At 34.6% G+C, this 17,713-nt stretch overlaps 1 protein-coding gene across 2 annotated transcripts; it reads left to right on the plus strand.

Annotated features, from left to right (window-relative positions):
• Positions 1–348: 348 nt before the first annotated feature.
• On the plus strand, positions 349–17,543 carry LOC142636361 (protein REDUCED CHLOROPLAST COVERAGE 3). Of its 2 annotated transcripts, none has more exons than XM_075810555.1 (24): positions 349–430; positions 671–756; positions 903–961; positions 1,087–1,179; positions 1,292–1,364; positions 4,424–4,759; positions 5,716–5,780; positions 6,542–6,673; positions 7,377–7,418; positions 7,530–8,063; positions 8,531–8,685; positions 9,409–9,913; positions 10,564–10,626; positions 10,718–10,819; positions 10,990–11,307; positions 11,390–11,482; positions 11,672–11,773; positions 11,867–11,971; positions 12,647–12,780; positions 13,034–13,217; positions 13,794–13,925; positions 14,309–14,421; positions 14,508–14,589; positions 15,504–17,543. In XM_075810555.1, the coding sequence occupies exons 1-24, from the start codon at positions 351–353 to the stop codon at positions 17,151–17,153; spliced, it is 5,238 nt and encodes a 1,745-aa protein (XP_075666670.1). In that variant the 5' UTR covers positions 349–350; the 3' UTR covers positions 17,154–17,543. The 2 variants fall into 2 exon arrangements, with proteins under 2 accessions (XP_075666670.1, XP_075666672.1); XM_075810557.1 differs by having other exon boundaries at positions 359–465.
• The last annotated feature ends 170 nt before the right edge of the window (positions 17,544–17,713 follow it).

Genomic DNA, 17,713 nt, shown 5'->3' on the forward strand with positions numbered 1-17,713 from the left:
TTTTGCAATGGCTAATAATTAGCAAGGAAAATTTTGACAAATTAATTTGGGTTTCAATGATGGAGGTAGCATAATTAAAAGAGAGATTCAACCAAAAAATAATTAAAAGAGATTCTCCATGGTCTCCTAATGCCAAATTAACCGTCCATAATGAGCCCCCTAAAAGTGGCGTGGAAATCTAAGGTTCTTACTAGGGCCCAAACATGCGATAAAACAAAAACGAACGGCCACATCACCCTCTGCCACGTGTCACACATTTAGAGGACACCCTTCTCACCCCCATCAGTCTTTTCTTTGTCTCTCAGTGCACGGGGCCTCCTCTGCTGCTATAAGAGTATAATGCACATCACATGTTAACATTGAGAACAGTCAGACAGAGAAAAGAGAAAAGAGAAAAGAGAGAGAGAAAATCAAGCTCGTTAGCAACAAGGTGAGGCCAGGATTTCTCAAAAATCCATAGGAGAGGTTGAAACTTCGAACCCCTTATCCTATCCTCTTCAACACCTTTCACTATATTTTTGCTTCTACTTATAAAGACTTCTCATTCTCAAAAACTCTTCTCTCTCTTTCTCTCACTCTCCCTCTTATTTATTAAAGTTGTCAATGATTTCTGAATTGGTTGTTTGAAACTGTGTCTCCAATCCAAATATATATATTTTTCTTTTTGAAGTTACAAGAGGAGGGAGATGGCCCCAAAGTCTGGCAGAGGCAAGGCAAACAAAACCAAGGCAGAAAAGAAGAGGAAAGAAGAAAAAGGTTTAATTTGATTCCATTTTTTACTTAAAAAGAAGCTCCTATATGTTTCTTTTGTTTTGTAATGTTTTTGTTTTTGTCTCTACTTCTTCTATGTGGGAAATTTGATTATTGAATCCCTATTTTCCTTTTTCTTGTTTTTATTATAGTGCCTACTGTTCTTGACATTACTGTCATCACACCATATGATTCACAAGTTATTCTCAAGGTACTGGTTTTTTATTTTTTGTTTTTCTCTTCAACTTTTTTTATTTTGTTTATTTTCTCTATGTATTTCTTAATTTCTTAACTAACTAAATTTTGTCTTGGCTGACCAACCAAAATCTTTTGAAGGCAATCTCCACTGACAAGATACTTGATATAAGGAGGCTTTTGGCTGTGAATGTACAAACATGCCACCTTACAAACTATTCTTTATCTCATGAGGTGACCCTTTTTCTATTTATTTTTTTATAATGTTAGATACTCTCTTAATTTATCTAACATTCAGGGTTATAGTTTTTGAATGCTAAATTGGACTTTTAACCTTCTTTATCAGGTCAAAGGCCAGAAATTGAATGATAGGACCGAGGTGGTTACTTTGAAACCATGTATTCTGAGAATGGTTGAAGGTAGGTGAAGCATTCTTACTAGTAATTCAGCATCAACCTTTATGTCGGTCACGTTTTCATTACTCGTCTAATAAAAATTGCTATGTTTAGGTAGAATCCAAATCTTGCTTTCTTGTCTTATTACCATTTTGATGATTTCCTTAACCTTATTACTTATTACATGTATCATGTTCTAGTTTATTCGTTGTATGCAGAAAACATAAACCAAAAGCTCTAATTTATTCAATGAGTGCCAAAAATGGAGATACATGAACCCATTAATTAATATAAAAAGAGTGCGGAGGGAATGATCGATGTTTTAAGGAAATATGTATAAAGTTGGGTAAGACTCATATAGTCACATTTCAAATTAGTACAAATTAGTACAAATTAGTAAGTTGTTGTTTTCACCAACTTTATAATAATGCCTTTTTCCTTCAAAGTAGTAACAATACCAAGTTACCAATTTTAATAATAAGTTTTGGTGTAGTTTTTGGTAAGTTTATTTATAATAAATATGTTTGGGTCTAGTTTTTGATGAACCTACTATTTAAATAAAATGAATCAATACAAATAAATTATACCAAAAGCACCCTGAGAGTTAATTGAAGCACACATGTTTGCAATGAGGCACAAATACATTTGGCTAACTCGGTGAGTCTTTCGAAGAGAGAGTTCAACAATTCCCAAAGTCCCAACTACCATTCTTATTAAAAAACAAGAAAAAGGAAGAGAGAAATTGCATAAGTATCTTCATTCTCCAGTCTAGACTTTCATTGTTTAATCCCCACCGCATAACTAAGTGGCGAAGAACTTGTCTCCTTTGTCTCTTGTGTGAGCGTGCACTGTTTTTTTAAATTCATTTGTATTAAACATGCATTCTTAGTTTTGTTCTAGGTAAACTCATTCAATTATATATTTATTATTAAAATAAAAATATATTAGTACTACACAATTGCTATTCAATATTTGAACTTTCAGTAAAAAAAAAAAAAAAAAAATTGAACTGGTGAGTCTCATGTACAAATTGTGCGTTTGATTGGTTTTTTTTTTTTTCCCACCACTTGTTACTATTCTAATATAATATCAGCTTCTTGGTATTATTTTTTTGTACTAACTCTAAGTGTTTAGTCTGTTTTTTTGGTATAACCTAGATTAGGTGTTAATAATTTTTCCTTCCAGAGACCCCATAAAGTGACTTTCTTCAAAGCAAATCAGAGGGGGGGACCCTAGAAAGTTGTTAATTAAAAAATATATATATATATATATATATATATATATATAAAAAAAAAAATTGAAGGCTCATTGGTTTCGTCGTCAAGCACCGGCACAAGATTTAAGATTTCATTATCAAAGATCCTGAAATGTACCCCTACAAAACTTTTCATATCATTAGCTGTAAAGGCAAAGAACCTTTTTATTTTATTTGTTTTTACCAAGTTAATTTTTTTTTTAAAAAATTTTGAGAAGAAGGTTGGAATTATTTAGAGTTGGATTGACACAATTTTGTTAGCTGAAATTGAAATTTTTTTGTTAAAAGTGTTGTAAATAAAGTTAAAAATTAGTTAAAATAGTATAGTGAAATTTATGAATAGTTTCAAAAGTACAATAGAATCTATAAATAATAGCAAAAAAGTTAAATAGTAAAAAAAATTAGTTTTTTAAGTTAATACCAGACACAATCTTAATCCTCTACATGTCCATGTCTTATATTCTTATATTGTAAATGTATAGACTAGGTAGGACTCTTCTATTTTAGATCAAACTAGTATAGTACTATATAGTACTCTTTTAGTCCTACTCCTACCTAATGAAACATGCTTTACATCGAAGTTTTGAAATAGATGGGTAGCTTTTCAAAAGGAGGATCTAGCTGCTGAAGACTTTTGCCGAATGATTTGTGGGGGGAGAGGGAGAATACAAAATAGAAGGGAAAATGAATGTTTGGTTGGAGGGGTGGATTTTGGAGGGATAATTGTTTTCTTCTCTGTCCACATTTTTGTGAAAAGAGAAGATGAGAGAGAAAGATTATCCCTTTCATACGAAGTTTTTTTTTTTTTTTTTTTTTTTTTTTTCAGTTCAATTTTTTTTGATCTCTTTTAGTATTTTTTTTTTTTGGTAATAGGAGTATAAAAGTAAATTTATAAAATTTTATTTTCTATCCTCTCATTTTTTTCTCAAACAAACAAAAGAGTTTTCTACTCTATCTTTCTACCTCAACCAAACACATATCGGGGCAAACTTCAATTGTTTTTATTCACATTTTTCATCCCACAATTTTCTATTATTTTATTTTTTCATCCCCAAATGGGCCTTAATGAGTTAATGTGAATGGTCAAATCAGCTTCATTGGTAATGTTTAATGGATTTTGCTAATGTGTGCCCTTAGGGCACACAATAATTATTCATTTTTGGAAAAAAATTTATCAGGAATTGAAAAAGTATTGAAAATTGTGTGCCCTTAGAATGGCTTCAATTTCCGAGAAAATTTTACCATAAATGGATGGTTTAATGTGTGCCCTAAGGGCATACATTAATCGGACCCATGTTTAATTTCATATGTACCATCTTTAAAATAGGGGACCGTGAGTTAATGGGTGACCACACCTCTTAGTTAACTTATTAGACCTACATCTGGTTACCTTCTAGCCTAACCAAATTTGGCAACTAACCCAAGACCTTTGATTTTCACATTGACTAATTGTTTGCAAAACACAAATTTTGTTGAGTTTATATGGGGACACAATAAAAATTTCACAATATTTCAAAGTAGCTTTACCATCTCACACAGGAGCCATTAAACATATTTTAAATTGAAGATTGTAGAGGGTCCATGTATGAGGTGATATGCTATTTTATGAATGTAAAATTGTTGTCCCCAGCTTAATTAAATTTTGCTACATAGTATTTATAATTTAATGTGACAATAAATATGATTACTAGATTTAAAAATAATTAATAAATATCATAATTATTTGTTTTGTATTTAATAGACACATAAAATATTAAATTATATAGTAAAATCTAAAATGTGTAGTATTTGATAGCCATTATATATATATATATATATTTTTTTTCAGAGGACTACATTGAGGAAGCCCAAGCGGTATCGCACGTGCGAAGGCTACTGGACATAGTGGCCTGCACCACGAGATTCGCGAAGCCCAGACGAAGCCCATCAGCATCAGAGCTGAAGTCCAAAAAGAGTAAGGCCCAGGCCCAGGCCCAGCCCAAGAGTGGTAGTAACTCCGCCCCACCTACACCGTCCGATGGAGGAGGATCTCCGTCATCAGAACCGTCGGTTGCGGCGGCGGCGATCTCGGAGAACATTGGGATGGTGGCAATTCACCCAACCCCGAAGCTCTCCGACTTCTATGAGTTCTTCTCCTTCTCCCACCTCTCTCCTCCTATTCTAAGTGAGTATTTTATTTTCTCCTTCAATTCTTGCTGCTCCGTTTGGTTCCTCAGAAAATATAAAGGAAAATTAGAAATGTTTGGTAACTCTGGAGACAACACTCATAGGGTTTAAAATGTCACAATTAAAAAACACTCATGGCTTAATTTGTTACTAGGCAGTAGGATTTTATTTATTTTAGGAATTTCCCATTTTTTTATTTTATTTATTTTTTTTTCACTTTTGGGCTTTAAAGTTTGGTTGTTGTCATTTAGGCTCTTTTGGTTTGACCTTTCAGAGCATGTTTTTTTCCCCCTCACAACAATGGCATTCCTGCATTTCATGGTATTTTAGAGCTAGTATTTCATAATAGTTAGACATGCACTTAATGGTTAGATAATATGAAAACGGAATCAAATATTGAAGGGTCGAAATGAAAATTTTGAAACGTGAAGAGTTAAAATGAAAATAACCCAAACTTTAAGTGTCTATATCAGGTGTCAATTTGTTATTTAAACGGTTGTGCAATATTTCTCTTTGTTTTTTTTTTTTTACTAATAATCTGATAGTTCTAATAATGGGGGAGAGGAGATTTGAATCCTGATTTGCTTATAGAAGGAGAGTAGGCAATACCATTGAGATACAAAGACTCTTGGCCATGTGTCATGTGTCATGTTCTAAGTGTAAACCAATGTTATCAAATAAAGAAGTGATTAAATATGCCACATGCCTAATAAAATTATATAGGATAATTGGATAAAGATTAGAGTAATCTCTTTCAAACTATTTTTTGTTGATTTAGTTGACCATTTAGTTTTATTCACACAACTCTATAAGTTATTTAAACGGGTTACATGAATGTCAAATAGGTTGTATGATTAAGAGCAAACATGGGTGATCATTTAAATTTTCACATTCGGAGAATTTTCTTACAAATTTTCAAATTGATTTTTTTGTTGTATAATTTTTGTTTTTCAGATTTAAGGAGATGCGACCAGAGGGATGTGCAAGAAAGGCGTGATGGGGATTACTTTGAAATTCAGGTGCTATTGCTATTCTCCATTTTGTTTTCTATCTTTGTCTTATGGTTCAATGACGGTTGATTGAGCCTATGGTACTATTTTTCATCCCATCCTTAAACCTCTTAGCTTGTCTGAAGGTGATATTTGATCCAAATATCTATTAATAAAGCCATTATTGAGTGAAGTAAAGCGAAGTATTAGATTATTAAAATTCGTTTTGTCCTTTTAGCAAATACTGGACAGGCCTTTTATCAAGCTGATCATTTGAGCTAAGTGACATGGTTTTTCTTCATTAGGGCCTTTTCCAAGAGGTTGTTCAACATTGGCTCATTTGCCATTAGCACAAAACTGGTGGCTAACTTACCAATTAGATCTTGAGCTGAACATTAGCAGCCTAGTGTGTTTTCTAGTCTAGCTGCCATCTTCAATTTTCAAAACAGCTTTATAATACATCATTTTGTAACTTACATAAAATTGTTCTCGATTAAGTTCGATTCTTTTGGAAAAAGAGCATGCTGTTTTTCCTGGGAAGTACAGAACTTCACAACTATTTGTTTGATCATTAAAATTGAACACCAATTCATTCATGCCATGCTATGTATCATGTTCCTTTATGAGAACATGTGCCTCTTTCAAGACATTACTACAACTTTCTTAACATTTTTCCTGTCTTCATGATATTTTTGTTCAATCTTTCTGCAATTTAAGTTGACTGAATCTTATTAAAAAACTTCTTTTTCCATTTTAAATGAAGATATTTAATATGCAATTAATGCATGCAGATTAAGATCTGCAATGGGAAGCTAATACGAGTGATTGCATCCTTGAAAGGGTTCTATACCATGGAAAAACAGTCTCTACAAAGCCACTCCCTGGTGGATCTTCTACAACAGCTTAGCCGAGCTTTTGGCAATGTGGGTACTTTATATATTACTTGAATTTTGATATATATATATATATATATATTTTTTTTTTTTTTCACTTTCTTTAAATCAATTTACTAGTTTGCATATGCTGCATATGAACCACTCTGTATCTCCTTGCAATCACCTCACAGTGAGTGCAAATTGCTAAGTTTAGGCCAATTGTAGTAATTGTCTTTTGATGGTTTATAAAGTGGCACATAAACTTCGTTTATAAAGTAAATTTAAAACTTTATTTGCAACTAAAAAATAAAAGATTATAATTTTTATTTTTTAATATGTAAATTCATTAATCCACTGCCAAACTGCATCACCACATGGTCGTTAATGAATTTGTTATGATTTGCTTAAATTTAACCTTACTTCTGGGAAGCGTTCTAATTTGGTTTCTTTTCTGGATTGAAAAGCTATATTTTCAGAGGAGTTGTTAAAATTCTTCCATCTGAATTTATATTCAAATTAATCAGGTTGTATACCAAACCAAATTTGTAGATTTGCAGAATAACCTTGGCTAGTTGAAGACACCAATGTCTCGGCTAATCTTTCTTATTGGATTCTGCTGAAATTTATTTCATTTGGTGACTTGGTCGAGAGTTAGCTGGAGACTCATGTTTTTCATCTGCTATACTATCTTGCTGATCTGTTTTGAACTTTATTGTTTAGTTTGTAACTAACAAATGTGTTATTAATGCAGGCATATGAATCTTTGATGAAAGCTTTTGTAGAACATAATAAGGTAGATATTCTATCTCAATAAACAATTCAATTTAAAAACGTATTTTATTTACAGCAAAAATGTATAAGCTTTTTAAATAACTCATTGTGTTCTTCTGATTCCCTCCCTTAGTTTGGTAATCTTCCATATGGATTTCGAGCAAATACATGGCTTGCTCCTCCATCTGTTGCTGATTCTCCATCAGACTTCCCATTACTACCAACAGAAGATGAAAATTGGGGTGGCAATGGTGGTGGCTGGGGAAGAAATGGTGAATTTGATCTTCGACCATGGGCAACTGATTTTGCAATTTTGGCTTGCCTACCTTGTAAAACTGAGGAGGAGAGGGTGGTTCGAGACCGGAAGGCTTTTTTACTTCATAGTCAATTTGTTGATGTCTCAATCTTTAAAGCTGTTGCAGCAATACGCCATCTCATAGATTCCAATATGCAAGCGAAGAATACAATAAGCAGTAAACCAGACTCAGTCTTGCACGAGGATCGTGTGGGTGATCTGTCCATTATTGTAAAACGTGATACGACTGATGCAGGCTCAAAATATGATATAAAAACTGATGGCCGTCAATTATCCAATATGTCTGACAAGGAAGTTGCTCAACGGAATTTGCTTAAGGGGTTAACTGCAGATGAGAGTGTAGTGGTTCATGTAAGTACTTTTCTCCTATGCTGCAAGATTATATATGAATGCATGTTTAAAATGTGAGGAATATGTATCTAAATAAGTTTAAAAATATAAGTGAAGGCTACTTTCTAGTTTCTACATTTTTGGATACTATGTATTCAATTGCAGTAGGCTGTCTCTGATTCCTCGGCTGATCAGTCTAGATATTAACTTAGTAATTTAAGCATTTTCAGTTTTCTTTCTATACTGAGCATATGCATGTTGTCCCTACACTAATTCTAGGTTCAATTTTGTTCATTGAAATCGAGTCATCTTTTTCTTTGATATCAAAGGCAATATGTCTATTCCACTTCCTAATTACCCATTATCTTTGGTCTTCTCCTTGTCCTTGTAATGCTCTTAACATGGAAAAGTCATCACCCTAACTGATGCCGTTGACTGATCTTAGTTGCATATGTCCAAACTTTCTCAAATGGTTGATACTTTTGCAGGATACATCCTCCTTGGGCGTTGTCAATGTAAGGCATTGTGGATACACTGCTACTGTAAAGGTTGTTGGTAATGTGAAGAAGGCAAAGTTTCACACTCAAGATATTGAAGTTGATGATCAACCAGATGGTGGGGCAAATGCTCTTAACGTTAACAGGTTTGATCCATAAGCTAATGCCCTCATTACTAAAGAGTCTGGTTTTGATCCATTTGTAGTTGCATGCATATATTGCACACATGCTAGGCAATACCGTTGGCAGGTTTTAACAACATACAGGTCGCCTCAGCTGCATCATATATTAATGATGTTGAGGACGTTCACTGAAAACAGGAAAAAAAGAAAGAAAGAATAGAATGATAATCAGACTTGTTAAGTTAATATGCTTTGTAAGTGAATGACTGGTAATACAAATATAAAAGTTGTTAAAAAGGATTCTCTAGCTTTTTTAGCCAAAAAATGGCAGTATGCCTCTGTACAACATGATGCAGCGGGTATGATTGGTGGCTTAGAACTCTTAAGTTCTTTTGTCTAAAAATCAATAGTAAAATCGTTTTCATAATTTCTGATCAATTCCTTTGAAACTTAAAAAAGAGTTGATTTTTCCTCTCATAAATGTGGAAAATTCTGAAAAGTTAGGCATGTTCTTGTAATGCATAGCTTTAGATCCTCTCAATCAATAATATGCATGTGGAAGTGCAGATTGCTTGGCTCTGAAAACAATTCTCAATGGATTTAGTTCAGTTCCCTTATGCTGGATTCAATAGTAATGATCAAGTACTTTTGAAGTGCTTTAGAGAGTTTAAGATATATTTTTAAAGGTCGACTGTTGCTGCATGCATATTACCCTATGGACTGATTGAATACAAAACTATTTTACAGCTTGAGGTTTCTGCTTCATAAGTTTAGTGCTGAACCATCAGGAGGATGTTGGTCACCTCAGTCTAACTTGGATGGCTTGAAAGTGTCCAGATGTCTGGTCAGAAGAGTAGTTAAAGAGAGCTTGAAAAAGTTAAAGGAGATGCTCGTTGATTCTAAGAGGTCTATAAGATGGGAACTTGGTTCTTGTTGGGTACAACATCTACAAAAGCAGGAAAGTCCAACAGGAAACAAGTCTAAAAGCCCAGATGATGATAATGGGGCTGAACATTCGGTCAAAGGTCTTGGAAAGCAGTTTAAATTTTTAAAAAAGAGGGAAAAGAAAGAAAGTTGTGTAAGTAGCACTGATAAGGAAGAAAATTATTCTAGACCTGGCAATCTGAATTCGGAAACTGATTTGGGAGAGCTAAGCAATGGTGAACTCAAAGGCATAGCAGAATTGGAGAAATTAATTTCTGAAGATGCCTTCTTGAGTCTGAAAGAAACTGGGACTGGTCTTCATTTAAAGGTTTCTTTGGAACTCTAATAATTTTTGTTACATTATGAACCTGTTGATTCAATTTCTAGTACATATGTGCTATTTTGCTTGTTCATTTTAACTGAAATTCTTTAAAAAATAAATTGGGTTGGAGGAAACTACTTAAACCCATTATGTGGTATGGATGACCATCAATGTGTATTGTCATCACATGATTTATTAAGTGATTTTTACAGGTGACATGACTACTTGGTTCCAATTAGCTCAACTAGTAAAGTGTCTTATTGTTGGATGAAGGACCTAGGCTCGAATTCTTCTACGCCAAAAAGAAACGCATTTGTGTGTTGGCCTGATACTCAATAGAAATTATCATAGAGCATATGCCTTAGGTTTCAAATCCTACTTTATGTATAAAAAAAGAAAGAAGTCACATGACTATTAAATAGTCATGTGATTAAAAGTACACATAGATGATTATGTGAATCACCATTTAGAAGGATGAAAGAACTTTGTTCCAAACCGATTTGGAGTGAATTTTTGTTCAAATTTTATTCTTTCCTCTTCTTGTTAGAATGTTTCATTGTTTATTTTTTTTGGTTGTTGTTATGTTGCTATTATGGTACCAATGTTGTTTCTTGTTATCTTTTGGACTAACCGTTTCAATTTGCTTCTTCAAACAGTCAATAGATGAGCTGATCAGGCTGGCACATGAGTATTATGATGAAGTTGCACTACCAAAACTGGTAATATTCTTTTTGTACAGTGAGTTTTGCTCTGTACTTAAGTTTACAATGGTTATATGCGGGGTTATGAACTAGATTCTTGTTTTCTTAGGTAACAGACTTTGGGTCACTTGAACTTTCTCCAGTTGATGGCCGTACATTAACTGACTTCATGCATTTAAGGGGACTACAGATGCGCTCTTTGGGTCGAGTGGTAAGAAACAATCCCTCTATTTCTTTCTTCCTCCCTACCTCCTCTAACAACATTCTAGGGCAAAGCCGTTCTGACTTTGGTCTCTAGAAAACCTGGAGGGGGAGGATTTTAAAACTAGTAAATGTGCAGTGTTTTGTTTCTGTTGGTCCTAATCTCATTGTACAAATCAGGTTGAACTTGCAGAAAAACTTCCCCATATACAGTCACTTTGTGTCCATGAGATGCTTATTCGAGCTTTCAAGCATCTACTTAAAGCAGTTGTTGCCTCTGTTGACAATGTAGAGGACTTACCGGCGGCAATAGCTTCGGCTCTGAATTTTTTACTTGGAAGTTGTCAGATGGAAGATAATGACAAAGAATTGAATGACGACCGTATTCTTAGATTTGAATGGTTAAGAATGTTTATAGCCAGAAGATTTGGTTGGACACTTAAAGATGAGTTTCGCCATGTGAGAAAGTTATCAATTCTCCGAGGTCTTTGCCATAAGGTAATTATTGCTTTTGATTGCTCTTGCTACTATTTTTTTCTCAAAGCATGATCATTCTTTATACTTGTTATTCTTCTCCCAGGTTGGATTGGAGTTGGTTTCCAGAGATTATGACTTGGAGTGCCCTTACCCATTCAGGAAATACGATATCATCAGCATGATTCCTGTGTGTAAGGTGGGAATCTCTCTCTATCCCTCATCTATTCTGTTTTTGATTTGATGGTTACCATCTCTTTGTGCCAGATAATAGTGACTTAAAATAGCTTAGACTTTGAAGTATGTTTTTGATTTGCTAGTTATCATCTCCTTGTGGCAGCTAAAATGGCTTCAAAATATCTCTGATTTTTTTAATTTTGTTGAACAGCATGTAGGATGCTCTTCAGCAGATGGACGGAATCTGTTGGAGTCATCTAAAGTTGCTCTTGATAAAGGAAAGTTAGAGGATGCTGTTAATTATGGAACAAAGGTACTCTCCCATTCTGTCCATATAATAAAGGCGTGTGCACTTTTCTTAGAAAGAGAATAGAAACTGACCTCACTGTAATACTCGCATTTGAAGGCACTAGCGAAGATGATAGCTGTATGTGGTCCCTACCATCGAACCACTGCAAGTGCTTACAGTCTTCTAGCTGTTGTTCTTTATCACACTGGAGACTTCAATCAGGTAACAAAATCTTTAGTTGATCTTTTAGCTTTACTTGTGGGAAGTTGAGCCAAGAATCTATCTTTTATTTCTTGAAGCTGAGTACTAATCTTCATTATATAAATTAAAGGGCCCTATTGTGTCTAGTGCTAATAAAATGTATAATTTTCAAATTCAATCTATAGCAGAGGTCAGATTACAATAACCATACAAACTGGTCAAACTGAAATATGCTTTGTAACAACGACAACAACAATAACTGAGTCTTAGTCTCAAAACTTTGGGGTCAGCTATGTATCTTCAACAGACTTATTAAGGTCAGCCAAATGAATTGTATTAGATTCATTCACAATAAAGTAACTAAATTTTATGTTGGCCATCAATCTACCACAACCTTCCTTCTTTTTCCAAACTTGGGACTACTTGTGAATGAAATACATGACGCCAAGCACAGACACAGGTGGAGTTGATGGCCAATGTGTTTAAATGTTTAAATCTATGATGCACTTTAGAATCTTTTGTTTTTGTTTTGTTTTGTTAATTTTATTTTTTATAATTTGAACCATTTACAATTTGTGAGACCATCTATGCCTGCCAACTGGTCTTGTAGCTCTGTGTCTAAACTTTGGTTGTTACTGTATGATAGTACTTATATTTTTTTTTGCTCTGAAGTTTGAGTTCTTTTCCATTGTCTAGGCAACTATATATCAGCAAAAGGCTTTGGATATCAATGAGAGAGAACTTGGGCTTGACCATCCAGATACAATGAAAAGCTATGGGGATCTCTCTGTTTTCTACTATCGCCTTCAACACATTGAATTGGCTTTGAAGTAAGTTAGAGCAACATATTGTTAAACTTGATATTTTGTCAAATCAATTATCTTTACTCTCTTCATTCTAGATTATTATGCTGTATACTATTATATACTGACATTCTGATAAATGAGTTCCCTGTTGAATCTGTCCCTTACCCAACTATGAAATTCTAATTAATTTCAACAGAAAATTTCCACTATTCTCATTGTTTTTCATTCCTTGTCCTTCTATTGGTTCTCTCGATTAAACCTATTGGGTAATTTTCAGGTATGTAAACCGTGCTCTGTTCCTTCTTCATTTTACATGCGGACTGTCTCACCCAAATACAGCAGCAACATATATAAATGTGGCTATGATGGAAGAGGGCATGGGAAATGTCCATGTTGCTCTCAGATACTTGCATGAAGCTCTAAAATGCAACAAAAAATTATTAGGAGAGGATCACATACAGGTTTCGATCTCTTCTCTCTCTCTCTCTATCTCTCTCCCCCCTATGAATACTGACTCAGGAAAAAACCAAAGCAGATGCAACAAAAAGATAAAATATAGGTAATCTAGGAGTCATCACTTTGGTTTGCTTGGATTCAACAATAAGAGAGAACAATCCTTAAATTCAACACCTAGGGTTGGCTGGAGTCAGCACTAGACCATTAGAAATATTCAAAGAGAAATTTTATTAATCCATCAAATATGTCTTCATAGGAGTAGAATTGCACGCTTATATAGACAACTAAAACTATATACCCTAATTCTAGTTAACTTAAACAAGTTTTTTTTTTTTTTTTTTTTTTTTTTTTTTGGATAAGTTACAAAAATAAAAATAACGGTTGGTCTAGGAAATTAAATACAAACACTAACAGCCTAATTAACTAATCAAACCTCAAATAAAATCCAACTGAGCAATAAAAGTACAATTTAATTCCAAAATTAAATAAAAATAAAATAAAATTGTATTTGCACTTCCAGCACAAACACCCATATTACATGCAATCTTCTCATAAGTTAAATGTTTTATTTTACCTTACAGACAGCTGCAAGCTATCATGCTATAGCCATAGCTCTTTCATTGATGGAAGCATATTCCCTGAGTGTGCAACATGAACAAACTACTCTTCAAATACTTCAAGCCAAACTTGGGCTAGAAGATCTTCGTACTCAGGTCACATATCTTTTACTATTGCTTGATTTCATTAATATTACATCGGAAAGTATTTCCAAGCTTGGTATCTTTACTGGAGTTCTTTACAACAACAACAATAACAAAGTCTTAGTCCCAAAATTTTGGAGTCGGCTATGGATCGTCAACATATTAGTTAGGGTTCCCACGTGTATTGTTTTCTTCAATTCTATTCTACTGGAATTCATTAAAGAAGTAAAATTTTACAACCCAACCAATCTTGGTATCTCTATTGAAATTTGTTATAGAAGATAATTTTGCAATACACAACAGGTTGAACTCAAGGATGTTTTCAGCCAATCTGTCAATGGGGGAAGCTCTTTCCGGAGTTGACATATAAAAATGCTGTATGTTGTTAATTGCAGGATGCTGCTGCATGGCTTGAATATTTTGAATCGAAAGCTTTGGAGCAGCAAGAAGCAGCAAGAACTGGAACTCCAAAGCCAGATGCATCCATTGCAAGCAAAGGTCACCTTAGGTATTGATATGGTATTCCCAAATTACTTGGTTATAAATTGAATTATTATACTTCAGGTCACCCAAACCCTTGGCCTTTTCTTGCAGTGTTTCGGATCTCCTGGATTACATAAGTCCTGATCAAGATTTGAAAGGGAGTGATTCACAGAGGAAACAGCGGCGTGCAAAGGTAGGCGGATATTTCTTTCTTTACTGGGGTTTAGGAACATATTGGTTTATGTTAACTGTCCTATCAGCAAGAAGTGAAAATTCATAACATTTGATACTAATGTTGTTTTGTAAACCATGTATTACCCTTGCACTAATATAACCACCTAGTCGACACAAAGAGTAGGTTAAATTAAGCTTTATTAGTGCCTTTAATTGTTTTGGTTTGGTGAGATTTCTTTGCATGGCTTGCAAACACCATCATTCAACTCAACTACTATAATTTCCACTCCTGTTATTATGGAGCATGGGTAGGAAATGAAATGTAGTGCCAGCTGATTTTTAACTTTGGTTGAATTGGCTGCATCATGCTCATGCATGCTATAAATTTTGTAATAGTTCAGAATTTGATGGAGGTATCTATCCAAGTGCAGCCAACCATTTGGTTTCTCAAACTGCCCATGAAAAGAGAGAATTTTCTAATCAATAAGACCTTAGCAGAACCAGGTTCCATGCTCCTACAATATTCTTACGTGGAATGAATTGCCCCTCATATGAAATTTATCCTTTTATTTCTTATTTATTTATTTATTACCAATGCATCTGAAGCAGATGGGATGTTTTTGAGAAACTGGATTTTTGTTGGTGGGTAGGTAAAGGGTGGTCTTAATCAGCTTGTTGTTCTTTTAGAGTTTGTTCAAAGGTTAATCAATGGGAGTCTTGTTGAACTTTAGAAATTCTAGAGCACGACCTTTTTGAACCCTTGACATGTCTCAAGTTTTCAAAGATGTTCTCAGAGCATGCTAGTAAAAAGATATGTACCAAATTCATATTTTCTGCATATCTAGAATCATTCATCTGATGGATCCACTAGAAAGAAAAACAGAACAATTTCTTTTTGCGCATGCTTATCTTGATTTTTCCCATAACTTCCAGGTTTTGCATTTAAGTGATAAAACCCATCAAGCACAAAATGATGCTATAGGGGATGATGATATGCTCTATGATGGCCCAGAAAACACTGCACATACAACAGATGGAAATACAGAAGTAAAAGTCAGCAAGGTTCATCCTGAAGAATCTGAAGAACCTGAAGAAAATAATGATATTACTAGATATAGGCCGACAGTTGCAAGTGAAGTTGTTGAAGAATCTACTTCAGATGCAGGGTGGCAAGAAGCCAATTCCAAAGGGCGGTCAGGGAAAACTTCTGGCCGGAAGTTTGGCCGGAGGCGACCCATTCTTGCAAAGTTGAACGTTAACAATTCTGAATATTCAAATTTCAGAGAAAGTAGCTATAGGCATGACCTCATTTCACCAGTGCAAAAAACAACTCCAAAGACTGTTTTAACTGAGTTGTCTCCTCTGAAACAGTCAAAGGATGGTAGCTTGAGCTCTGCAGAGGATTCAACTAATCTGAAGGCAAAAGGTCCTGTTTCCAAGGTTACCCCCAGTCCAGCACCTCTTTCTTCCTTGGCCTCAAAATCTCTTTCTTACAAAGAAGTAGCTCTGGCACCGCCAGGTACCATTCTAAGACCGTCAATGGAGAAAGTTGAAAAAATAGATGATGAAAAAATTGAAATTCAGATGTACAACATTCCTCATGGGACATCAAAGGATGAGGAAAGCAGCACTGGCTCTGTAGTTGAAGCAATCCCAAATGATGATGAAATTGAGCAAACTCATAAAGAAAGCACTCAAAAGGAAGACACTACACTGAAAGTTGAAGAGGCTTCATGTTCTTCTGACCAGGTAAAGCCTGTAGAAATAAATGGGAGTAAGCTTTCTGCTGCAGCTAAACCATTTAATCCAGGACCTATGCCACACCTTTTAAACTCAGTTGCAGCGACTAGTATATATGATGTAAACGTTAGTCAAGGCATGCTTGCAGAGCCTGTTCTTACTCCAGTTGCTGCCAGGATTCCTTGCGGTCCTAGATCACCCTTGTATTACAGAAACAATTATTCTTTCCGCATGAAACATGGCTTTTTGAGACATCATACCCTTAGCAAGGAAAGAAGTGGATCTGGGCCTCCAAGAATGAACCCTGATGCACCTGAGTTTGTACCTTGGAGAGCTAGGCAACCATATCCTGGTGATGAAAATTCTCACATTCAAAACGAGTCAAATTCTACGTTTGATATGAGTAGTGCAGAGGAGGAGCTGGGTGATGAATCCAATAATGAAGTTAAAGATGCGGCTTCGAAAAAGAATTTCTCCGAGTCTGAAAAGTCGGAGCTTGCAAGTCAAATACTGCTTAGCCTCATTGTAAAGTCAGTCCAGCATAATATGGAACATGTGAGTGAGCCTCCAGTTAGTGAGAAAAATTTGGATTGTTCAGAAAATTCTTCAGATGCAATAGCAAATGACAGTGCAATTATAAAAATTCTCAATGGAAATGAGGGGAAGGACTTGGTTTCTCAATGTGATGATTGCAAGCAGCAGAAAACAGATGCAAATAAGAATAAAAATGGTGATAGTGAAGGATTCATAACTGTCACAAGGAGGAAAAGAAACAGGCAAAGGTTTCCAAATGGGGTAACTGGGTTGTACAATCAGCAATCTATCTGTGCTTCTGTTCGTTGAAGAGTGGGGATGACCTGAACTTAAATCACCAGGAGTTCATTTGCTATTCATCATCAAGAAGTCAAATGGGGTAACTGGGTTGTACAATCAGCAATCTATCTGTGCTTCTGTTTGTTGAAGAGTGGGGGTGGCCTGAAATAAAATCACCAGGAGTTCATTTTCTATTCATCATCAAGAAGTCACCAGAATGGCATTGCATGTTCATCTCCTAGTTCTAGTCTCGTGAATCTCTTTGCATCGTGTAGAAATTATTGAGAGTGAAGTTTTGGTAATAATTGTTTTTTTTTTCCTGTTGATTTATAAGTTCATTTGGGATGTTTTAATAAATAATGTAATATCTCTCTTATAGTAGAGATTTTGATTAATCAATAAAAAGCTAATTGGCTAATACTTCCATTGTTCCTCCTTATGTTGGTGTGTTTTTGTTTTGGATTTCTCCATTTATAATCTGAAGTGGAATTTTAACCTATTCCAACTCCGTCCATGCTTTGATTAAAACTGAACTACTGTTTATTTTTAAGTTCCGTTTCTGAGAATTTATAAACTTGGGACTGGTAATG

This window comes from Castanea sativa, chromosome 5, assembly GCF_040712315.1.
Source record: "Castanea sativa cultivar Marrone di Chiusa Pesio chromosome 5, ASM4071231v1".
In the NCBI taxonomy this organism is placed as follows: Eukaryota; Viridiplantae; Streptophyta; class Magnoliopsida; order Fagales; family Fagaceae; genus Castanea; species Castanea sativa.